Source organism: Paroedura picta, chromosome 10 (genome assembly GCF_049243985.1).
Source record: "Paroedura picta isolate Pp20150507F chromosome 10, Ppicta_v3.0, whole genome shotgun sequence".
In the NCBI taxonomy this organism is placed as follows: domain Eukaryota; kingdom Metazoa; phylum Chordata; class Lepidosauria; order Squamata; family Gekkonidae; genus Paroedura; species Paroedura picta.
This window is the reverse complement of record NC_135378.1, coordinates 62,121,976-62,146,631: the sequence shown is the minus strand read 5'-3', so window position 1 is coordinate 62,146,631 and position 24,656 is coordinate 62,121,976. Positions and strand designations below refer to the sequence as shown.

The following is a 24,656-nucleotide window of genomic DNA, read 5'->3' as shown; positions in this document are numbered from 1 at the left end:
TTTCCAAAAGTGTTTTATGCAATTTTAGATCTGTTCTGTGATGATGCTGATGGTTCAAGAATAAAGACCAAAAGGAAAAGGAGTAACTGATTGGAAAGCTTTCAAAGAGAATAATGGGCTTCTAAAATATTTCCTTCGTTCCAGTCCTTTGTCCGTGCCATGTATATCACAGATCACCAGGGGAATTGTAAAAGGACAGTGGCAAATAATGGAGAAATAGATGATTCACCCTTTCTTCGTGGACTACTAAAATCAAAACAATGTGATTCACTGAAGAAAGTATAAATGAAATTATGATCACATGCTCTTCCTCTCCCCGTTATAATTCATAACGTAATTCTGAAGTTACCATTCTGGCAATGTGGTCTCATTTTACTTGAAAATGGTTTAACAAATGCAATGATGCTTCTGGGGAAATTTTTATCTTTTTGCAATTCTCATGACATCATTCAAAAGCCAAACTGCTTTGCTCAGCAAACATTTTCCACAGAATGGTATGAAGATTTTTTTTACAAAAAGGAATACATCCTCCAGTTGAAAAAAAATAGCAATCGTACTAAATGCTGAGTTATATTTTGTTTGTCTTTTCCCCTCTTGGTATTTTCCATTTTTAACTGAAGGCAAATTAGTTTAAAAATAAACAGCAACTGAAAAAAAGTGAATTTGAATGAAATCTATAGAATTGCTGCCAAAGTGAACGGCTTTGTATTTAATTATAACGAGTAATGAGTAAACTGAGTAACTTTAGCATGGCTTAGAACAGTCCTTTAGCATGGCTTAGAACAGTGGTTTTCAACCTTTTCTTTGCTGTGACCCCAACTTCGGTGCCCAAGCCTAGCAGGGACTCATCTGGAGGAGCTACCAGATAGCGCCGCAGAGGCGCTTCTGCCGGGCCCCCAGCTGTGGATATGGGAGACCCCCCACAGGACTGGAGGAGGGGCGAGGGTCCTGCCCAGGGGAGGGGGCTGCTGCTGCCACCGCCACCACCACCACATTGCTCTCTGTCCAGCTCCGGGGCAGGCTTGGGCATGTGTCTTGCTCCCTTGGCTCACTGCTTCTCTCCTTTCTCCCTTCTTTTAACCATGGGGGGGGGGGGTCCGCGGCGGCCCTGCTGCAGAGCATGCGAGGCTTTCCAGATGGAGTCAGGTGGGATGGGGCAACTTTGGACCCACAGGGGAAGGGGTCGCTTTCTTGCCAGCTCTGAAAGAGCTGAGTGAAGCATTTCAGTGACTTCCTTGGCAGCCACTGGCGCAGCCCTCCAGGCAGGCTAGGCAGCTGCAGAAGAAGTTAGAGCTGTTCTCACAGAGCAGTTCTGTCAGAGCTCTCTCAGCCTCACCTACCTTACAGGGAAGAGTAAGGGAAGGCAATTGTAGGCTGATTTGAGACTCCTTTTGGTAGTGAAAAGAGGGGTATAAAAACCAACTCTTTTTCTATCTGAAATTTCCAGACAGTTTTCAAGAAAGACTCATGTACGCATGACAGACCAACCAGGAAATTGTCAAGGCATTAAAGATATGTTATTTGTACAGTAGGATAAAAAGTTTCTACCACCTAATATTAACAGTATGCCAATATTACCTATGTGTACGACAGTGAATTAGTCAAATTGTCAGACATCTAACCTTTTGGGGTCCAAATAATGAATGGCAAAATCAATGTAAAAATGCTACAGAATAAGGAAAAAACTGAGTTAGGTCCCTAGTTTCATATAACCAGCTGGGAACATATGAAGTTATTTAAATAAAATCAACCACATGTATTAAAATGATTGACAGTTGATAGCATTTTCACTACAGTAGAATAAACACGTGATGCTGAAAGCCAATGTAAAGCAGAAAATATTCAGTGAAAATTAAAATTGGGGCAGGATGCCCTCTTTACATAAATAATAGCTTCTTGTGGCAAAAATGTTCAGAGAAATAATCTATAGGTGAATACATAAACAGTATTCAAGCCTTTACAATCTTATCAACTTTCAAGATGAATAAAATGGAACCTGTAACTGCAATTAAAAAAAAAATCACAACAGTTCTTTATGGTTACTATAAATGTAAAGAACAGAAATGTCGGAGGGGATTGTGTTTACGAGGCATTCCTTTAATCGTTAACACTGAACAAAGGCCCCATCCTTCACAGAAATCCCCCTGTTGATGGAGTCCTTGTCTGCTTCATGCTTCTCTCACCACAGTTCCTAGGCACTACGACACCAAAATAATCTTTGACGTATCTGTCACATTTCCATTCCTTTTTTCCGTTTTCTACACGCCCCAAATTGCTTTTACTGCTGGCAATTGAAAGTGTGTTTTTTTGCATCCCAGTGACTAGCTAGTAAAAGTGTACCTTCACACTTTCTTTGTTTTATGGCATTTTGTTCAAAATGCATTTTCTAGTATCTAAAGGCCCAAGCAAAGGGCTTGCTCATGCTCCAAAGACAGGTTAATCCACTACAGCACTGCTGTTACAGGGAAGCGGTCTTCAGCTTTTCCCAGCTCAGGACCCACTGAGCTGCAAGAACATGACATCAGAGTCACATGAGTGCAAGAGAGGGAGCCAGAGTTATAACATTGCTATTGGTGAGGCTAGGACCATAGAAAGGAGGTTAAGGCAGCCAGGGATGGGAATACAAACTAAGCACCAGGAGATGCACCATAGTGTGGAACAAACCAAGGATCTGGGTCATTAAGGAATCCCTTTCTTTCTTTGGCTTGGTTGGGCCTTCCATCAGGTGGTGGAGATGACATTCAATAAAGCAGTGGTCCCCAACCACTGGGACGTGGCCCGGTGCCGGGCTGCGAAGGCCCTGGCACTGGGCCGTGGTTCCCTGCCTCTGCAGGGCTGGGCCGCGCAGGCACGTTTGCGCCATGCGCAGCCTCAAATGCGCATGCGCGGCACTCGTGGCACTTGATGAATGATCAAGTGTTTCTGGAAACAGCCACTTAGGCAAATCTACTTGAGATTTGTTTGATATTGCAAGGTGTTGTCTCACATTACTCAAGGTGGCAAGGATAGAAGACAAGCAGCCTAAAGACGAGCAGCTCAAGCAATAATTGTCCACTTTCCAGAGTTTCCCTTGTTTGCTCCAATCTTTTGCCTTGATGTGCTAGTTTTCAGTTGTAGAGAGGATTTCAAAAATGCACATCTTGCTGTCTAGATAGCATGTGACCCTGATTTGCTGCAATCTTCCCAGTAATTCAAACATGCTATTTGTGAATTTTTAAAGGTCATGGTTACATCATCACCATTTTCTTTATATCACCCCTCGTAGGTGCCATTTCCCCCCACTGTTCCAATTAAAGGGCCTTCTCAGGCTTAAGAACAATGTGTTGCTGCTTTAGTGGTATGGCAGAGAAAGGATGCCTCCCCTGCCTAGATGGTATACAACTGACAACTTCACGCACCATCAGGAATTTGGAGGTGCGCTTTGATGCCTAGTTAAATGCAAGCCTAGTTTGGACCTCAGTTGACAAATAAAATGTCAGGACATAGAAGAGATGTTGGTTAGATGACCAAGACTCTCATGACTTCATTGTCTATATATCACAAACACAATATCTGGAATTCTGCATGTCACCATGGAAATGAAATCATCATCAAAGGCAAAATGTGACTATTATCAACACAATTCTTGACTGTGCAAATCCTTGAAGTGTACAATAAATACCTATAAAGACTGGAGATGGAGGAAGCATCAACAGAAGCATGTCAACTTTAACTGAAGATGTGAATTTAACGATAGCGTACAAATAATTGTGTAAGGGAACTTTAGCAACTATAGCCTCTCAGAACTGTGAGAGAAGCTGTAGCTGTTCCTGCTTTCAGTCCTACACAGTTCTATAAAGACATGGGGACTCTGACCTAAATGGAACTTGGCATTCTTACATTAAAGCTGCATCAGGAACCAGAACTCTGTTCAGATCTTTGATCTCATAAGGAATTACTGGATCCCTTGTATTCCTCATGCTATTCCCCTCAATATTTCTCATGGATGCTAAAAGTTATGGTAATTAAAGGACAAAAATCACAAGAGGTACACACGCAAATTGACCAGAATACCGGAAATGCAAACCTGTTGTCTTCCTAGAAATCATGAAAGTATCTTCATTTGATTAAGTCAATGGGCACTAATACAACGTATCATTACAATGGGCAATATAAGTCTTCTTGTATAATTGTTGCCTCTCAATGGGGCAAGAAACTATTATATACGTCTCTCTATACTTTCCAGATCTTGCATATGACAGCATTAACCATTGCAACCAAACACTCAGCTAAGATTATGTTTGGACTTCTCACTGTTGAGACAGCAACTGTATATTTCACTGGCTTCAGTATATACACAAACATGCTAGCATCTATAATTTTAAAAACAATGTAAGAATAAAACATGGTGCCCTCCAATTCATAAGTCATTAAACAAGAGGAGTTTATTTTTAAACGCCTTTTTAGGTACCATTAAAATAACAGAACAATTAATATAAATTGGACTTTTTCATAATTCTCAAGAATTCTTTCTGATCTATTTCTCCATCACCATCACAGTCAGCTTCCTCTATCATTTCCTGTAAAGATATTAAAGATGAAGCATCATTGGGGATGTATCAAAAACTCTTTTTCTTATTTCTAACAAGATAAGACACAGAGCCTTTATGGCACAACTTTCACAACTTTAGCTGTTAAAGTTGAGATAAATTACAAGTAGCACTCTTTTTATAAATCTTATATTGACTGATGATAAAATGGAACACTGTCTCTAAAGATGGCATCCTGCTGATCCTCGATATGATATAGAATTAATTTTAATAAGATAGTGAAGTTATGAGAGCCCATCAACTACATCTTATCAGATCAATGCCATAGTTTAATGTTTTTAATGGGAATTTTAATGGGGTTAGATAGCTGTGACCCGCCTCAAGCCTGTTGGGAGAGGCAGGAAATAAATCTTAAAAAAGAAAAGATAATAATAATAATAATAATCCCTAGCTATGGAAATATTACTGGGGTTTGTAGAGATAATCAGATCTGCTGCATCTGTTGATTAAGGCATCACCAAACAAGTCACATACCTGAAGTTCTTCATCAGATATCTCTTCTCCAGTTTCACTGATAGCATCTTTTAGATTTTTGAAAGAAATTTTTCCTTTTCCTTCAGTGTCAAATAATTGGAAAGCCTTCAAGACTTCTTCTTTGTTATCTTTTTCACTCTTACAAAAAAGAAGGGAAAAGGTTATGGAGGATCAACTTTAAGTCTTTAGTTTACAAAATCAGGATTATGAACTACTGTTTTACCATTTTTTTAAGAATAATGCTCAAAAATTCATCAAAATTTATGAAGCTACAGCCTTCTTTGCCAGTTTCTGCTATTATTTTTCTAACCTCTCCCTTGTTTGTTTCAAAGCCAAGAGTATGCAATGCAACCTGCAGTGTAAAAGGAATGAGATTTTTAAACACATACAAGCTAAAGAGATGTATGCTCATATTTTATGGTTGCAGATGACACTTATACCAGGAGAAAGAAGCATAAATTTTCACCAGTTTCCCCTTCCTACAGTCCCCACTTCATACCTAGGCTGTCCATAAGGATTCATGAATTGCTGGGGGGCACCATTTGGGGTAAGGGTAGTAGCAGGCTGCACCAAGAGGATAAAGGGGGGAAAGTTCGCATCTTGCAAATATTATTCCACTCACACTGGATCCATTTTCCCCAACCTTTTGGAGCCTGTGGGCACATTTAGAATTCTGACATGCATGGTGAGTGCAGCAACAAAACATCTGCCAGAGGAGCTGGTAAGGTAAGGGTCTGCCACCCACAAAATGATCGCCACAGCTTAACTTCTGTAACACAGTGTAGATCTGTTTGCTGTTGTGGCCAAAGCAATATTTACAAAAATCAGCACTGCCCATCAAATTTCCAATAGGCAATCAGAAACCTTGCTGAGAAGTCCTACCTGGCCACACCCACATTTGGTGAGCACCAGAAAAGTCATTGGCAGATGCCATGGTGCCCAAGAGTACCATATTGGTGACCCTGCAGTAGATGGAGTTCTGCAAGGCAAAACACTGACTTGGGTTGAAGAAATGGATGAATAGAACTGGGAAGCTTGCATAATCTGTTTAAGGTGCAAGGAGGTTCAAGGTGGGCTGTTGGCCACTGAGTAATGATGAATGTCTTGAGTTCTCATCTGTTGTTAGGTAAATGTTATGAACCTCCTCCACCCTTACCTTATAAAAGCCTTTCTCAATTTTTTTACCATTGAGAAACCCTGAAACATTCTTCAGGTTTCAAGAAACCCTAGAAGTGGCACAATCACACAGAATATGGTTGGGAAGCATAGCTGCATACATGCCTACCTGTGGACCCTCCCCTTCCCACCCTCTCCAGGTCCATCATTGGCCTTTTCAGATGGGAGAGGGCAGGTCGACATGACCATATATGGTCATATCACCCAATACATATTTAACACATATTTTAAAAATATATTAAGATTAATGAATTCATTAATATATATATATTCAGGCTTCGATAAATCCCAGAAGTGGCAGGATTGTGCAGAATATTTCTGGGAAGCATAGCTGTGTATTCACCCACCTGAGATACCTCCCCTTCCCACCCCCTTGAAGCTCATCATTAGCCATTTTGGGAAGGGGGCAGGTTGATATGACTATATGGTCATATCACCCAATAAATGTTTGACATTTTATATATATATATATATATATATATATATATATATATATATATATATATATATATATATATATATATATATATATATATATATATATATATATATATATATATATATATATATATATATATATATATATATATATATATATATATATATATATATATATATATATATATATATATATATATATATATATATATATATATATAATTAACTCCCATTCATTCAGAAAACCCTTCCAGGTTAGTTAAGAAACCCCAGGATTCATGAGACCCTGGCTGATGAATGACTCTAAACTTATATTCTAAATATGTGTCCATTTGGAGCACAATTGGCCATTGCAATTCTGCCCCCTTCCCCCATCTATTCTGCAAGGACATGAGTCTCTTTTAAACTTAGCCAAGTCACTTTTTTTTTCTCGATATATATATATTTATTTTAATAAAGATAAAGATAGAACAGAACAAATTATAGAACAGAACAAACAAACTGACACTGATAGTTAATGGAAAAACAGAAGAGGTGTTCCAGGAACAATGGGGCCCTTATCTGAATTATTTAAGAAAATAAACTAAAAGGGGACATTAAATGAGGAATTAAGTGTAACAAATGAAGAGCATAACTTATCTTTCTTTGTATTAACAATTTATACTATTTGTTCTGTTCTATCTTTATCTTTATGAAAATAAAAATATATATCGAGAAAGTCACTTCTTGTGCTTTCTGTTCATGACTTTTGGGACACTGAAAGGACATAAAACTGAAACTGGATTCAGTCACCCAAAACTACCCCCCATACATATAGTTCTTTCGCGTCAATAGTTCCAGAATCATCTGTATCAAACAAATCAAAAGCTTCTCTGATCTCCTCCTTTTGTTTGTCAGACAGTTCGTGTTTCAGTCCACTTTTCTTTCGGACAGCAGAACCTGAGTTAAGTCTTTTATAGCTAGATGTTGCCTGTTAAGTAAGTGAAACAGAAGTAAAAAATAGGCTTTGGATAAAACTAGAAGTAGCAAAAAAAAGTTTATTACATGGCATTCTACAAATAATTATACTTGATTTGCTCCCAAAAGCCAAGACATTGAAACAAATAAACCTTTATGTTTTTTAAGCTGTGCTTTTCAATTACGTTTTTAACTTATTGCTGGATGTATTTGCTGTTTGGGTCTTTGCAGCTTTTGCTGGTTTGTTAGCTGTTTTGAGTCTGGAGGGATAAACCAAGGTGCAAATGTTTAAATAGGCAGCTAAACCTTGCAGAGCAATATTATTTATTTTTATTTCGAATATTTATATGCCTTCTCTCCCAAGAACCTTCTTGAAGTTACTTACAAAGTAAAACATGTCAAAATAATAAAACAACAAAAAATTAAACATCACTAAACTATTTAATGGCCCAGCATTAAAAACTCTGACTGAGCATAAAAACTGCATAAAATTTTAGCAGCCTAAAATCAGTTTCATAAGATAGTTTTCAGGCTACAAACAGATTGCTGAATCACAACATTCTGATGAAACATTTAAAAATCAAAATTTGGGCTGTGGGAGTGGGCATGGAGAGAGTATATAGGGAAGGAGTAACTGCAGAGGCAGCAACGGAGTCCGCAACCTGGGGTTTAGAGCCAAATGTATGGCTCTTTAACAAGAAAACCAGCATCTAACACACCCCTAGAAGAGCCCGTATGGGAAGGAATCAGCAGGCAAAGATTGCTATGGGACTGAAGGGATACTATAGGAAGGAAAATTACAGAGGTAAACAGCTGCCAATAACCAAGGTGTGAATGATGTCTAGATTTATGTTGGTGCAGTAAAACTATTGCTTAGGATGCTTCTGGGTATATTTATACTCTTTTTGAGACCTTGCATGTGCCACTTCCTAAGTGTTTTCCATTTTTCACAAGTCCTTCAGATCTCCCTGTTAGTAAATATATTCCTGAGCTTGACTATATGCATGACTATGTGCAAATGTTTGGGCATATGCAAGTTTGCTCAGAGAGAAGCCCCAATTAGCTCAGTGGGGCTCACTGTCAAGTAGGTGTACGACACCACAACTTGATCCCCATACATGTTTCCTCACAATCCAACAGGATGTCCTCTCATAAATTGTGATTTTAATCTAGGGTCCTATGCAATCCTATGAAACAAATGAGTGGGCAGAGTTAGAACTGAACTCCAAGAATAAAAGTTCACAGAACTGTGCCTCATTAAATCTCTCCACAATCCCCTATGGAAACAGTCCTTTCCTGCTTAAAGTGAAGATATTCACTTATTTTAAGATGGGAATTAAAAGAAACTTAGTTTAAAAAAAAAAAACTACATAGGAACTTGGGGAGAAAAACCATGAAAAAGTAATCATGTGTTTAGTGTAAAAATATAAAAATAAAGCTAGTTTTGAAACGTATGACCTGCCAGTCTTTGACCATATATCCATCCATCCAGCTAATCTAATAAACAAGGCTTGAGCAGTTAGGAAAATATAGATCTACCAATTTGTTTTCACATAATTCACCTCTCATGAGGGGTGAGAGACAATCTCCCATTTACCTGAGTGCTGGGAAAGAACTACAAACAACTCACCATTATGTAATAGCTGCTGCCTCTCTCTCACCACTCTGACTGCACAAACCAAACCTTGAAAAACTGAATCTTGAATTGCCTTCGTTTGACAGTTGTATTCTGTTTTTGAAAAATGAACATAACCAATGGGAAAGGATTCTGGCTAAGTCCCACCTTTTTTTCTTCCAAAGACCAATCAGGGAAGGCGAACAGAAGGCAGGCATCGTTTTGCATAGAATTCCATGTTGTCACTTCAGTTGGACAGAAAACAAGCAGGGCCGTTTATATCCTAGCAGCCTGTGGACATCCCTGCTGCCTCCACCCCACACATTTGTGGTTAAGGAAGGATTTCTTCCTGTTTATAAGTAGGTGGCAGTTGCGAGACCCACAGCAGGCAGGTTACCCAGTGCTACATTTGTAACAGCGTTTACTTTTCAAATTATTTTGAATAGCTCTTCTAGAATATCCAAGAATAAGTAGAATGAGGCCCATTTCTGAACATGTACAGTGTATCTTCAACCACAGGTTGTTTTTTTTTTAGGTAAGTAGCTGTGTTAGTCTGTAGCAGCAGAACAAAACCTGGACACAGAAGCTGATGGGTGGTAGCTGACGAAATGAGTTTTGACTCACAAAAGCACATACCTTGGGAACGGTGGTTGGTCTTGAAGAGCTGCTGGACTCAAATTTGTTTAATAAAAACATTATTCCTTAAAGTGCCACAAAGACTATTTGATGTTTCAGCTTCTAGACCACCATTGCTGCCCCTGTGCATATTTTTTCACCATTGAGTAAGCACAGTGTTTAAGGTGCCGTTCATCTCTGGAGAGCAGCTACCCCTGTATAGTTGCCAGTTTCAGCTCCTAGCCCAGCAACAAGGTTCAACAATCAGAGCTTGAAGCATCCTTATCCCTTCCCCCCATACCTTTATGGTTAATGAGGTTGTTTACAAAAGGTACCATCATAAAAACACAGTTTAAAACCAATTTTAAAATCTTAAAATAGAAAACAGAACAGCCAGGAAAGACCCACCCACACCTAGCATAGGTGTCGGTAGAAGTTGAGAGAGGAGGGGGACAGGGGATGGGGAGGGAGGCCGGATTTATTGATGCAGATAACTATGCAATTGGTCTCAACCATAAACCCGGCAGAAAAGCTCCATCTTACTGCCCTTCAGACCTGAGTAAGTTCTTCAGGGCCCTGTTCTCTTTGGGGTGGCTGTTCCACCAGACAGCAGTCAGGGCTAAAAAGGCCCTGCCTTTGGTTGAGGACAGGTGTATTTCTTTAGGGCCAGGGATCCTTAGCTGGTTGGTGTTGCTAGAACAAAGTGCTCCCTGGGGAACATATTCAGATATGCAGTGTCCAGACTGTGCAAGGCCTTAAGGGTTAAGACCCAAACCTAGAAATGGATCTGGAACTCGACTGGGAGCCAATGCAGGTGCTGTAACAGAGGTCTTATGTTCGTTCTCCATGCTGTTTGCGTGAATAGTCTAGCAGCTTCATTTTGCACCCGCTGTAATTTCCAGGGCAGGGTCAAGGGTAGGCCCGTGTAGAGCAAGTTACAGCAATTGAGTCTGGAGAGGACTGTTTTCTGTTTCATCACTTCGTTGTCAGACTCTTCTTCCAAGGGTGCCTCAATAGAATTTAAGTGTTCTATTCTGTAGTGTCTCATGAAGGTAGAAAAGGTAGATGAGATAGCTGCTCTGCCAGTTTCTTCCACTTGTGCTCTAGCTGAATAAGCTGCCAATGTTGCTGTTGCCCTGGTAGAATATGCCATGATATTCTTAGGTGTTCTCCATTCCTGTACTTTGCAAACATTGCTAATACAAAACCTAATCCAATTAGCAATGGTTGACTTGGACACTTTCCTTCCCAGAGTAGCCATGTTGTAAAACACAAACAGGAATCTGTGCACCTAAATTGAGCTGTTCTACTTAAACAAATATGCAGGGACCTGTGTACAATCATTTTGTGCCAGATCTTTTATTTTGGATGAGAGGGATTCGGACAGAAAAAAAACAATACCAACAGCTAATTAATACGCTAAGACAAATTTACATTTGGTACAAAGGAAGGGTTTATTCTTCTAATCACAAAGTCTTTATTTAAAATACACCTTTTTGGACTGTGTTTGTATTTCAGCAATCCTTGTGGTGGAGGACTGCAACTTGGAAAACTACCTTCCATGAGATTTTTAGAGGTTCAAAAGGCAGTTTGGTCATCACCTGTAGCAGGTTGATCATCAACTTCCTTTTCTGGAACTAAAAAGATTTTTCTTCTAATCCCTCTTTAAAACTGTTTAATCCTGTGGCCACTCTTTGTGTAAATTTTTTCCTTTTGTCCATCCTAAACCTACTGCCCACCAGCTTCACTGAATGCCCTCAAATTCTAGTATTTTGGGAGAGGGAGGAAATTTTTTCTTTGTCAACTCTCTCCACCCTATGTATAACATTATAAACTGCTGTCATGCTCTCCCCCACCCCGCCTCCTTAGTCGTCTCTCTTATAAATTGAGAAGGGAAGGTACTCCAACACCCTAATTATCTTGGTTGCCTTCCGCTGTACTTTCTCCAGCTCTGCAATGTCCTTTTTGAGATACAGTGCACACTACTCTAGGAAGGCAGCACCATAGACAGGGGAATTATGATAGCAGCCATTTTATTTTCAACCCCTTTAATAATCCCTCACTATTTACCTCATTTATATTCCACTTTTCTCTAAACTGGGGACCAAAAGTGACTCCGAACATTTCTCCCTTCGAGATGCCTGCGTGCTGAAATAACTGATCTGGTGAAAAGATGGGGAATAGGCGGTCCAGGGATGGCAGGTGTGGACACAACAGCTAACTCTGGAGACCCTGCAGTCAAGCCAGTAATGGTCTCAGACATCCTTGGAATCTGGGGTATGGGGATCTTATGGGGTACAAAATGCTGAAGAGGCTTAACTATTCAACTGCCCCTTGCAAGCATCGTCTCACGCTTGCTTTCACTGAAGTGGCACCCACTCTGCTCTAAGCGCCGCCTCCAAGTCCTTTCCCTCTACATTGTGGGATTCCCTTCTTAGTACATTTTTACCCTGCTTTCCTTCCAAGGAGCACAGGTTTTTCTTTCCTCCATTACCCTGTGAGGGAGGTTACCCTGGGAAAGAACAACTGGCATAAATCCTGCCATTAAATAGCGGGGCAAGAGAGGTCGTGAACTCTGGTCTTGGTCCTAGGCCAACACTGGAACCACACCACACTGGCTCACAGGATGAGGCTGACCCCACGGGCAACTTTCGTTTTGCGGGGGGTTGTTTAGTAAATATGCCTTCACTCAGGCGTAGCTAGGCCGACGGCGGCGGCAGCAGCAAGAGCGCGGCTCAGCTCCTCCGGCCGCAGCCCAGGCCCATTTCATGCGGCGACGGTAAGATTTCCACCCGCATTCACAAAGCGCGGCGCCCGGAGGAGAGGCCCCAGGAGCAGCAGCCGGAGAGCGCGCGTGCCTGGCCTCCTGCTCCCCGAAGGCCTGGGGCTGAAGGGGAGAGGGAAACTGCGCGGCGGCGAGCCGAACCTCGCCAAGCAACCCGCAGCCGCTCCGGAATCTGGGTCTGCAAAACCAGGTTTCTCTCCTCCGCCCGCCCCATCTCCTGCCGCTTCTCCTTCGAAGAGGCCGAGCGGAGGCGGACCTGGTGAAGCAGGCCCGAGCTGAGCTGCACCGTTGCCTCCTCGCCGCCGCCGGCAAGAAAGCCGCCGCAGCAGCCGTCGAGAGCGCAGTCCTTGCAAAGCAACCCGCCGCGCCCCTGAAACCGCGTCTGCCGAGGACTCCCAGTGCCGACCCGCGCGCCCCCGTCACGCAGCTGCGTGCTTCCTTCTGCGCCTGCGCGCCGACCAGGTCTGAAGCCACTCGCCCTTCCTTCCTTCCTTCCTTCCCCGGGCCGCGAAGGGGGCGTTAAGCGACGGCGTGGCTTAGGGTGGGGAGGGGGGCGTCCAGGCGCTTAGTGGAGCCGCAGGGCCAAGGCGCTGGAAGCGGCTGTCCTCCAAAGGGAAGCTAACCCTAAAGCAGGTAAAGTCTATTTGTAGGCACTCCCCAGGCGCCAGCGAAGAAGACAGCCAAGACCCCCCCCCCCCCATGACTGCAGCGTTTTCCTGGTACGGTCGCACCCCAGTGGGATGCCAGCCTTTTGCTCCAGGGCCCATAGGGCTGGCTTCTTGGCTAAGCCGAAGGAGTAAGGCCAGTTTTCTCTCCCTGTCCCATCCCATACACAATATTTTAACAGTTCGGTGGCAGTTAGATTTTAGTCCCGTAGCGCGAATTTCAGGCCTTGAGCTTTTGGGGTATACCTTGACACTTTTGGAGTGCTGAGGGAGTAAGACGCTGTTGGCCTTACAGATGTCACTGGACTCGAACGGAGTTCTGCTCTTGTTAGTCTGTAATGCGCTACTGGACTCTAATGGTGCTCACACGCTCAACACATTACCAACCCTCTTCCACTGCACTTTACAACTGGATTTTAGTGTGTGAAATGACAAAATCCACTTGCGAACACTCGCTGAAGTGGAAACGGCATCATTTAGCATGCTTGAAAGTGTCCTCATTGCTTTAACTAAGGGCCATTCCGCACCAGGATCTATGTAGCAGATTAGTTGCGGAACGAAAAAACGCCATTTTAAATAGTGGAATTCGTCGTTATGCATACCTGCCTTTGTAGTGGAATCCAGTTCCGTTTCTATAGTTTCCCACAGGTTTCTGGTCTCGGCAAAAATCGCTAGCCAGGAAGCAATATTGCCGAGCTTTGTCCCGCCCCTGGCTGTCAAGCAGCCAATGGACGGCCGTTATCATGCTCCCCAAAAGCCCCTTTCTCTTTAAGGAAGGTTTAAAAAAAAACAACACAGGTTGCAACGAATCTGCATTGATTCGTTGCAACGGAGAGACCCATCTAGCTAGCAGGTGGTGTTTGAGGTGCGATTTCATCGTTGCCACGCTCCCCCCGAGTGAAACCCCCCCCGCACGGGCGTGATTTTCGGCCAAAAATAGAGTGAAAAATAAAGGGAAAATAAACCAGCAAACGGGGCTGTGTGTTGCTTGGTGCTTGGTGACTTAAAACAGCTCGGGAGGGACTGCAGCCAGGGAAGCCTCGCTGGGTAAACGAAGGCTCACCGAGAAAAAAAAAAAGGCGATCGCTTCGCCGGAAGATCAGAGGAAAGAGCCAGGGGGAGGGACTTTGCAGAAACCGCACCAATGGTAACGTACAGAACTTTCCCGCTAGTGTTGCAGATTGGTTGCAAGAGTGTAGCACTTTCCGGAGGGTGAATCCACTTTTTGGGATTTCCCTGAAAGCGCTACAACGAAGCGCTTTTTGCGGATCGGTTTCAAGAGTGTTGCAGATTGTCAATGACGTTGTGCATAACAGCAAAACATTAGCAATTTCAATTTGCAACCATTGTGCAATTTTGTACGAGTGCGGAATGGCCCTAATTCTGGGACTACTACCATAGGTAGCAGTGACAGGCAGTTGCGTAATCCCACACATCTTGGGCAGAGTCAAATGTATCTTCTCCATAAAAAAAATGGCTCCCTTTGAAATCCGTTGTTGAGAAAGGCTGCCCAATACTTTTGAATATGATTCTCTTGGTCTCTGCTTTGGGGTGCATTGGTACCCCTTCTTAAGGGTGCATTGTGTGCTTTTACATAGGCATGCATGCATACATTCATATGTAGGTGAGAAAAACTGAGGAGCAGCAGTGACTCATTTATGAGCATATTTCTAAAGAGTTCAACCACAGTGTGTACTTTACAAATTAGAGATGTTTTACTGTTCCCTTTGAGAAATGATGCCGTAATCAAATTTCTGCCTGCCTGCACGGGGCTTCTGAATTGCTAGCTGCATCCCACCCAGATAGACTTAGTTGTAGTATCATCTAGGCCATCTTTAGTCTTTGCTTCTGGAAATATTATTCATTTGAGATGGGATATGCAAGGAGTTTCACTGGTATTAAAATGGCGACATTCTATTACTTTAATATGAAGTTAAGGCAGAGTGGTGCCACTAGCAATTAAAGTTGTTTGATGATTCACTTGTTTGTGGAAACAAGTGGAAAATATTGATACTCAGTTGAGTAAGAGTAGATGATCAAAATAGACTACCAAGAACAGTTGCCAAGAAAAGTTGGCATTGTAAATGTCTCATTTTCCTTCTCCCTTTTATTTGTGTATTTATTTGTATATCTTCTTATACTAAAACATTATTTAATGAAAACTGCTTGAAAAATATGAAGCTGTTTTACAGAAATTAGGCTAATGGCACAATTATGATGGCAGGGTTTGTTAAACGCTTATCTGCAAGAGGAGAAAGTGGAAACTCAAGGAAACATTCTACTAGAAGAGAAATCTCTCCATGCACTTTGCTCATGGGGTCTGACCTAATCACTTCTACACTTGAGAGCCAACACCTGGCAATGGAAAGAATCGGGGAGTGGAGGAATATGGCTCATGAATCTCTTTGCCATATAAAATGCATTGAATAATCCCTGGGAATGGAATATCAATCAGTACATTTCCTCTTTCCTGTCTTAGCTCTGGAGTTCTTCTTGCTAAAATCCTCAGCCAGTACAAATGGCTAGTTCTCACTGCCCAGTACCAAGCTGTCCTAATTCTAACTTTAGTTACCACGTTTCATACAAAACTATTGTTTGTGAGGGACATGGAATTTCATCTACTTTCAGTTGCTTGCTATATCCATATTGAAGACATTCAGATTTTCAACAGTGGAATGGGTGAAATAAGAGAAAGAAGGCAATAAAAGTCAGAAGCAATAAGTCTTTGTTTTTGTTTGCAGATTTCTGGGGATCGTGGCTTTTGAAAACATGAACAGAAAGAGGCATTTGGGATTGCAGCAACTTTCCTCTTTGGCATCCACTGCAAAGAGCTTCTTAGGACCAATTAAATCATCCAAGTTCATTGTTGATGAAAGAACTTATGGTAGTGTCTTGATTTGCTCGGCAGTGAGACTTCTTGAAAGCTTGGATTCAAATAATGCAGTAGGACAACTTCTTAATGAAACCATGCAGGCACAGAACAAGGAGTATAAAACGGGAACAACCACCCTGTTGTTTCTTGTTAGTACATGGAGTAATGCTGTACTTGAGTGCCTTGAACAGGATGTTCCCCTTTCAGTCATAGTAACTGTGATGTCTGAAGGTCTCAGTTCTTGCATTGAGCAAGTTCAGGGCCTCACAATATCGATGCAGGATGTGAAGCAAAAGCTAGATGATATTTCAACGAAATACACCAGCAAAGCCCTCATTGACATCTGTCCTGGCATAACTGGAAGGCAGATGACTCAAACTAAGACTTCAGGCATCAAATCCAAAGACAGTTGCAAAGTCCATGTGCCAGAAAAAGAATTGAAAGATCCTTTCATTCAGCAATGGGAAAGGTCTCGGAATCCATGGATATTTGCTAAAGGCAGCACAATGTGTTCACGGGCTGAGCCAGAACATGATAGTTCTATTTTAACAGTTTGCAAAAGTAATTTGGATGTATTAAACTATAATAAAAGACCAAAATTCGTTCACAGTAGGTATTTCAGTAGTGCAAAGGAAATTAACTCACAACAGCCAACAGATTACTTGGATAGATCTGCAGAAGACAAGAATGAACTGAAGTATTTGGGAGAAGTGGCAATGTCTCTTAGCCACGGAAAGGGGCCTGAAATGAAACTGGTACAGGATGTTCTTAGATGCCGATTACAGACTGATGATCAAACTGCTGACTCCCATCGTTTTCAATTTAACATTTCCGAAATTGTAACTTGTTGTATACCAGGGATGTCCGAAAGTTATTCTTGTGTTTGCCCTGGATATGCCATGTTGTTATGTCCAGAGAAAGCTGCTGTTGCTAAGCAGCTGCAGGATAGACCTCTTCGTATTGTTCTCGCAGATGGTGACCTAACGGACACGTATCGCCATTTGGGGTTTAACAGGGCAGAAAATGTGAGAATGGTCTTAGAAAGTGGGAATAATCAAGCAAATAGCTCAGGCTTGTGGGTTGACACTGTGTTAGATATTCTTATTCAATACCGTATCGATTTAATTTTGGTGCAAGGTAGCACGTGTGAAAGTTTAGAGGAAAAATGCTTGCTACATAACATACTGATAATTAATCAGGTAACTCATGCTGTATTGCAAGCTTTTAGCAATATTACAGGTGCAGAAATAGTGACCTACCTCTCTCAGGTGAATGAACATTGTGTTGGCCAGGATATCTGTTTACATTTCTGGAGAGCTGGAGAGTCAAGTTGGATGGAATTCGATAGCAGAGTGGTGATCGTTATAACAGGGAAAGGAATTCACCTGGTAACAGTGATCCTGAGCAATCCAGTATTGTCCAAGATGCAAGCCATCGAGGATAGCTTTTGGACTTGTGCTTATCGTGTGCATCATGCTCTTCTTGATAATGCAGTCTTTCCTGGAAGTGGTGCTGTTGAGTTGCTGTGTCTCAGTTACCTTGAGAAATTGGGGAAAGAGGTCAAAAGTTCCACACAAAAAAATTATTTTGGTTCCTCCTGGCTTGCAAAGGCTTCGGAACAGTATAAACCTCTGGCACTTAATGCTTTGGCGTCTGGTTGGCATCAGTACATTTGCACTGTCATGTGCAACACTGCATACAGTACATCTGAATTTGAAGCCAGCATTTTTATACAGCAGCATCTCCGAAAAGCAGCAACGCACAGTTCGCCTTCCAGCTACATAATAGATGAGTTTAGGAAGGAGAAGATGGGCAAAGCAATCATTGAACATGTAGGGACATATGAACAGTCTTTAGAAGTGTATGACAATGTTATGGCTAAGACAGAGGCGTGGCGTAGAGCTCTAGATTTAGTACTCTTAGTTCTTCAAACAGATACTGAAATTATCACAGGGCCTAAGAGAGATGAATTGTTAAAGTCACAAGCCACAAGTGAGTTAGTGTTTTTATAAGATTTTATAAACATACATATGGTTGTATTTATAGAATATGCACAAGCTTGCAAGCAAATATTGCTCTCCTTTTCTAAAAAATTGGTCCACGTTCAAGCACAGAATGATTGCTTTCCTTGATCTCAGTTTAATCCCTATTTTTTCATTTCCCCCATAATCCAGTTTATGTTTAAGAGAGTAGATTGAACTGGTTTCAGTGAGACCTTGAACTATTGAGGTAATTTCGACCATTATCAGGCTAAAATAATGGAGGGTTGCCGGGTTTTTTTTTTAATTGTTTGTTTTCATTGTTATAAAAATCAACAAATTTTATCTTTGTTAGTTTTGTTTTAAGGATTATTGTAAATTTCCTCAAGGTTCTTAATGGTGAAAAATAAAACCGGTGGGTTATGGCTCTGTAAGCATGAATGAGATTTGACATTAGACATTACATTGGTTAAAACCCTAAGCGACTGGTTGGGCAAAGTGTTTTTAAAATTATTACTTGCCCTTTCACTCACTTGCTTTTTCCCAGTCCTCTTTCAAACCATCTAGGCTGAGTTCTGAGCGTTAAAGAGAAAACATATCCAGTTCTTATTCCACTTAAAACTTCTTTTGAACATAGGCTTCATTGAAATGAACTGAAGCAGTGGGAAAGAAAAGAGAGCTGCGGGCTGTATACTCTACTTTTTACTACCCAAAGGAATCTCAGAGTGGCTTACAATCACCTATTCTCCCCATAACAGACACCCTGTGAGTTAGATGAGGCTGAGAGAACTCTAACCATGACTGGCCCAAGGTCATCCAGCTGGCTGCATGTGGAGGAGTGGGAAATCAAACCCAGTTTTCCAGATTCGGGGCTGCTGCACTACACCAAGCAGGAAGGATCTCCTGTGCGAGCTGATAGAGCATAGCAGCTGAGACACTGAACTACAAATCTGGAAGCTCCTGATTTGGATATCACTTCTGTCATTAACTCATTAAGGGTCCTCAGTCAAGTAATTCTCTTTCAGCCTCTTAATCACATTAACCTCCCTTGCAGAACTTTTGTAAATGCTAGAAGGTACTAGTTTGGATTCTACAGTTCCATTGTACTAATGGCAGAACCTTTTGCATACCCAAAGTGGTTTTTTCACTGGTGCAAGAAGCCTGCTATTAATGGAACAGAGTCATGGGATCTAGCCTCAACTGTATGAAGTGTCCGTGGATGAGTTTTCCTCTTCATTTGTTTCTGGAACATCGATAACCAGAAGATGGACTCCAAAAAGATAACTGCAGAGATATTTTAAAAAACCAAGTTGATTTATTAAAATAATATTTTAATGTTTAATTTATTGAAATTGTATTTGAATGTTGGTTTGTTACCTGCTATGAGCCTACCAGGAAAGGGAGACTATAAGATTAAAGTATTATTATCACTTCTTGTGATTTGCAGTTCCCAGGTCAACCCAATCCAAGGGTCAGTGATCTACAGCATGATACTGTACAAGCAATGTAATAGAGATATGAATGCAGGGACTGGACCACACAGCATGCCAAGATGCCAGCTATGTCCCTATATACCAGTGGTCCTCAACCTTCCTAATGCCGTGACCCTTTAATACAGTTCCTCATGTTGTGGTGACCCCAACCATAAAATTATGCAAGTGTTCTTTCACAGAAATTAAACTGAAACTGACCAATGGCGTGAAGATCCATTACATGATTGTATATAACTTGTTTTTTTTTTTCCTGGGGTTCAGTTCTGCCTCTTGTCCCACCATGCTGATCTCGCTCTTTTCCGCTGCTCCAGACAGACGAATGCTGTATCTCGATCTACCCTGCAAGGAGTCCAAGGCCGCCGCACTGCGGCGCCACCGGGAGTGCCTGGCGGGAGACTGTGCTGCGCTGGAGGTGCTGCTGGAACAGCTGGTTGCTGAGCGCAAGCGCCTGCAGGAGGAGTGGTGCTCCCCCCTGGCCAAGCTGCTCATCCTGCCACGACCCCTGTGAAAAGGTTGTTCGACCCCCAAAGGGGTCCCGACTCCCAGGTTGAGAATCACTGCTATATACACTCAAGCAGTAGCATTACAAAAACAAATGACATTAGCTATACCATCTTCAGCGTATCTACTTAGACATCCTCTGGTGTGTGTTACATTTCCACAGTGCCTTCCTGCCCTCTGCGTAGGGTGGAACATTCAGCAGAATAAATGGACAGGATTCTGAAGTTACAAATCACATTGTTTCAGACTGTGGGTCCAAATCCTTGCAAACTAGACGTCAGAGTGTAGCTTTGTCTTCTCTAATGTTCTAGCTTTATGAAAAAACATTTCAATCACAGGAGCTGTCACATGCAGTTGTCTGAGGTACCACCCAGAAACAAATTTAATATGTCCTCTGCTGTTTTTAAAGAGCTAGATCTTATTCCAATAAATCCTGTTTCTAAGTATTGAACTGAGTAAAGCCTGGAATTGCCTTTAAAATGAGCATCTCACACGTTGTGTAAGGCTTTTATAGAAAAAGAATGTAAATGGTACCACTTGTGTGAGTTCCTGAGGCTGAAACTTTTCTATCATAACATTAATGCCAGGCACTAGTTGTGTTAACACCAGATATATTTGTGAAATATCCTGCAGCTCAGATACATTTCAAAAGCTCATAATTTACATGTGTGGTTAAGAATGGGTAGCTACTTCATATCTTTGTCCAGCATTACTTAAAAGTTATCCAAGTCTGTCAGTTAATGACCAAATCCCACTAAAATTTATTTCAAGAACAAGCAAATCCTATTGAAATGAGTTTTGGGATGGATGTTGTTTTCTTAAAATTCATATTGGAGGCTGTTGGAGTGACGGTTTCATGTTTCCAGCTTCAAAATGCTTGTGGAGAAGATTGTAAATGGCAAAGGATGAATAACTGGAACGGCCTGATGAGTATATAGCACACGTTTTGCAAAGTATTTGGGAAATATATTTTCATATATTCTTTCCTCATTTCTGATTTTTTTGGAATTACAGGATTTGGAGGAGATTCTGAAAAAGGTGATACAGTAGGCATCTGAGAATTTTGGCACCTGAGAATTTCTATCCATCAGCTAAAAACTACATGCTAATTGTTTCTAGATTAAAAAAAAATCTTTTGATTACATGCAGTACGATTCTCTAATTTATTTTTTTTTACATTTATTTGTATTCTCATTTCTCTACTTCTGATTCATAACACCTCAGATTGACGGTTGGTTCAACTTACTTCTGGGAACTGGTGTAGTGGTGTATCATAACAGCTAAGGTGGGAAATCCTTGATTCAGAGCTAGCTCTGTACTGTGAGGCAAGACGCTACAAATCGGCCTCCCTTGCCTGTAGGATGGATATAATAACGATGACTTACTTTCTCGTCTTATTGTCAATAAGCCTAGGTGTATCTATAGGACCCAGCTTCAGCTGAAAATAAGTTGGTTGGTACCAATTGAATGATTTTTGGGCTATGCTCTCAACTGTGGAGCTCTTCTCCCTCAAGGGGTCGTTGGTACCTTCTTTACAGGCTTTTTGGACATAATTTTTTCTTGATAAACCTTTTGACTGAGTTAAAAGAGAAACATTATCTATTAGTTATTAATACACTTATGTGACTTTAAGTACAATGGTTTTGCACTTTGATCAGTCGTGAGCCATCTTGAGGTGGTGGAAGATGGTTGATATTTATTATAAATAAAATAAATACTGTGCATGACATCTACGATGATACTGCTATACGGATTATTGTTTTATTGCTATGGTTGCTCCTACCTGGCCTTGTTATGGAGATTAAAATCAAAGCTTGCAGTAGTTTCTACATTTTCATCCTTCAGGCCCTTGTGAAACACCTCAAAGTGGATGGAAAGTTTAAAATATTGAATCACAATTTATTTTTCTCCCTTTTAATTTCTTTGCCTTTTAGCCAGCAGGGGGCAGCTTACTGTGTTTTTGTGTATCCCGTTCACAGATACATTGGATGGATATCAGTTTAATTAGAATCAATAGAACATTACTCACGAAGGTGGTAAAATTGAGGACCCAGTCTGCTTTGATTAGAATTCTAGAATTTTCTAGAATTTTAAAACCATAAGGGAAAAACATGATTTCCAACCTGGAAAAAGTAATTTTGAAGGGAATTGAGGTATATACGAACTTTTCCTTTGAACCTATTTTACTGCTATCGCAACATAAAACACATCATGTATGAGTTATTTAGCTAATATTTAAGGATTGTATGCATATTTATGAGATTTAAAATTATAATTGCCTTCCAGTGCAGTCTTAAGAAGTTTGACTCAGAATCCTACTCAAGTATGTTCAGACTGGCTTACTCCCAAGAAAGTGTTCTTAGGATGACATTGAGTTTTCTATAAGCAATATTGCAAATATGCCTAGTATTTGAGAGAGAGCTAAAAATACTGCACCCTATATTGCCTTAGCGTATGCATCTTAATTATGGCAATTTGAGAGGTAGGAATTGAAAACAAAAGGGAGCATATTATATGAACAGCCTCATGCAGTCATAATAGCACTCCCAGCCTATCTGGATATCAAGACAATTCATGACATTGAAAGTATTCTCATCAAACACATTGTGGCATAATTCTTGACAGATTCATTCACATGTAATCAGCAAGCATACTTCAAAATGTCGTATATATGTACAGATTGCCAGTAGATTTTCTTGCATAAATACTCATGCTGTAATTTTTCCAGTGAATCTAGTATATATATATGCCCTCAAATATACTTCATATAGTATTGCCAACTGTATCAAATTCCTAATGCTTACCTGGTCACCCAGAATTCTGACAATTTGATGCTGATAACTAGGAATTTAAAATATTTTTCACGTTTGCTAACCTGACTTCTAAACAAATGACGTTGTTGTCTCAGAAGAATTTGAAATATTATTTCCTGTTCAACTTGGTATTGGAAAAGACTGCTAATTTTGTTTGCTTTTCTGAAGCAGAAAGCTTTCATTAATAGTTCTAATGTCCCTCCTTTGGTTTAAGCTATTCAGGGCTTTTTCTATTCTAACTTTTTTTTGGGGGGGGGGTATATTTTGGTTGGTAGATATTTGACAAATTAATCTGAGCATCTGATGAAAGGAAGATCCTTCTTCAGATGGTTTTATAGTGGATAAAAAGTCAACAGGCAATTTTGTAGCCTTGTGGAACTTTTTTCTTATAAAAAAGAAGCCAGTTTTCCATACTAACCTCCAAACAGGAGCTACTCAGTGCTTCTATGACACAATTTCTGAAGTAAACACACAAGGAGAAAAAAGTGAAGCCATACTTCAGCACAGTTTTTAATGCATATATTTGCTAGTTAATCTGGAAGTTTAATTTCATTTCACGCTATTTCTGCAGTACACTGTACCACTCATGTGCTGTGCAAACACAGGGCCGTGCTCCTATTTTCACCATCTGATTATTTTTGGCAGTCATATTTTGCGTAGGGCTCAAAAACTGGAAGTGAATTCTGTGCAGTTCCCCATGTGGTATGGCAAAAAAAGGCATCCTCCAACCCCCTTCCCCCAACTCTTGCTTTTAAAATGCTATCATCTGTCAGTTTGTTCAGTGAGAAGCTAAGAAACAGTGCCATGCTACTCCTCTTAAACAAGGATACATTTTTCAGTATACTGTGTACAGGGAATCCCACCTTGGTGGGGTCATGCCTAGCACCATGATTGGGTCAGATTATGGTGTATGTGTGTGATCATCCAGGTTGATCATATGATTTGACTTCCTTCCCTGAGAGAAGAGAAGCTTAGGGTTGCCTATGTCCATTTCCTTCAGCGGGCTAAACACTTTGTGACATGCAGTGTTTTTTATGCAAGAATTCATCTTCAGATACGGAGGGCTTCTATCCCATAGTGAAATGAGTCCAGGTTTCCAGAATCCAAGCAATGGTCTGCCCTGAACCACTAGATTTTCATTTTCTACCTATCGTTTGCATCATACCTTCCTTGTTGTTGAGTTTCAATTCTGCTTACTTAAAACTGATTGCATATTACGGTTTTGTCTTCATTAGCTCGGAGATTTCACAGAATTTACAAGAAAGTACGGTAATTCTCTCGGTGGACAGTTCTATAAGAAATGTTTACTGTTTCATCTTTCTAGTTTTGAGCAAAAGGTTTCCACAGAAAATCCATCTGCAATATTTTTGTTTCAACTGATTACAATTATGCATCAGTTCACTCAAGTATTATTCACTACATATCCATTTAGTCATCATCCACCCCCCATCCATATCCATATATATGTTTTTACACATGTAGGTTTCAGGTAGTCATATTGTACTTTGGGATTTATAACTCTAAAACAAAAGAAATGGCAATTTCCATGTCAATGTGTGTTCTTGTCAGTGCACTGCATTATGGGTATTGTTGTTCGGGGGCTCTGCACAGTCACCCTGTGGGCTTTGTACCTGGGCAGAGCCACGTGTTGGACCCTACTACTATGCAGACTTTAGTCGTCAGC

At 40.9% G+C, this 24,656-nt stretch overlaps 2 protein-coding genes across 5 annotated transcripts; one reads left to right on the top strand and one right to left on the bottom strand.

The window, feature by feature from the left end:
- Positions 1-4,406: 4,406 nt before the first annotated feature.
- Positions 4,407-9,386, bottom strand: LOC143819153 (uncharacterized). The gene is made up of 5 exons (XM_077300378.1): positions 9,265-9,386; positions 7,489-7,647; positions 5,287-5,415; positions 5,064-5,201; positions 4,407-4,559 (listed from the first exon to the last, which is right to left on the bottom strand). The coding sequence occupies exons 1-5, from the start codon at positions 9,265-9,267 to the stop codon at positions 4,470-4,472; spliced, it is 519 nt and encodes a 172-aa protein (XP_077156493.1). The 5' UTR covers positions 9,268-9,386; the 3' UTR covers positions 4,407-4,469.
- Positions 9,387-9,489: 103 nt separating this feature from the next.
- On the top strand, positions 9,490-21,892 carry BBS12 (Bardet-Biedl syndrome 12). Of its 4 annotated transcripts, XM_077300376.1 has the most exons (4): positions 9,505-9,608; positions 9,705-9,784; positions 11,383-11,474; positions 16,056-21,892. In XM_077300376.1, exon 4 carries the CDS (start codon positions 16,084-16,086, stop codon positions 18,196-18,198), a length of 2,115 nt encoding a protein of 704 aa, XP_077156491.1. In that variant the 5' UTR covers positions 9,505-9,608; positions 9,705-9,784; positions 11,383-11,474; positions 16,056-16,083; the 3' UTR covers positions 18,199-21,892. The 4 variants fall into 4 exon arrangements, 3 of the variants coding, with proteins under 3 accessions (XP_077156491.1, XP_077156492.1, XP_077156490.1); XR_013224829.1 differs by having other exon boundaries at positions 9,490-9,784; positions 21,174-21,892; XM_077300377.1 differs by lacking the exons at positions 9,505-9,608; positions 9,705-9,784; positions 11,383-11,474 and adding an exon at positions 12,769-13,111.
- The last annotated feature ends 2,764 nt before the right edge of the window (positions 21,893-24,656 follow it).

Bases quoted from the DNA above. Each gene is read 5' to 3' on its own strand.
- BBS12 (XM_077300376.1), top strand. From the start codon at position 16,084: ATGAACAGAAAGAGGCATTTGGGATTGCAGCAACTTTCCTCTTTGGCA.
- LOC143819153 (XM_077300378.1), bottom strand. The intron at 5,416-7,488 runs GTATGGGGGGTA...TTTACACTGCAG, and splicing joins TTGACGCGAAAGAACTATAT to GTTGCATTGCATACTCTTGG. The intron at 4,560-5,063 runs GTATGTGACTTG...ATATCTTTACAG, and splicing joins TATCTGATGAAGAACTTCAG to GAAATGATAGAGGAAGCTGA.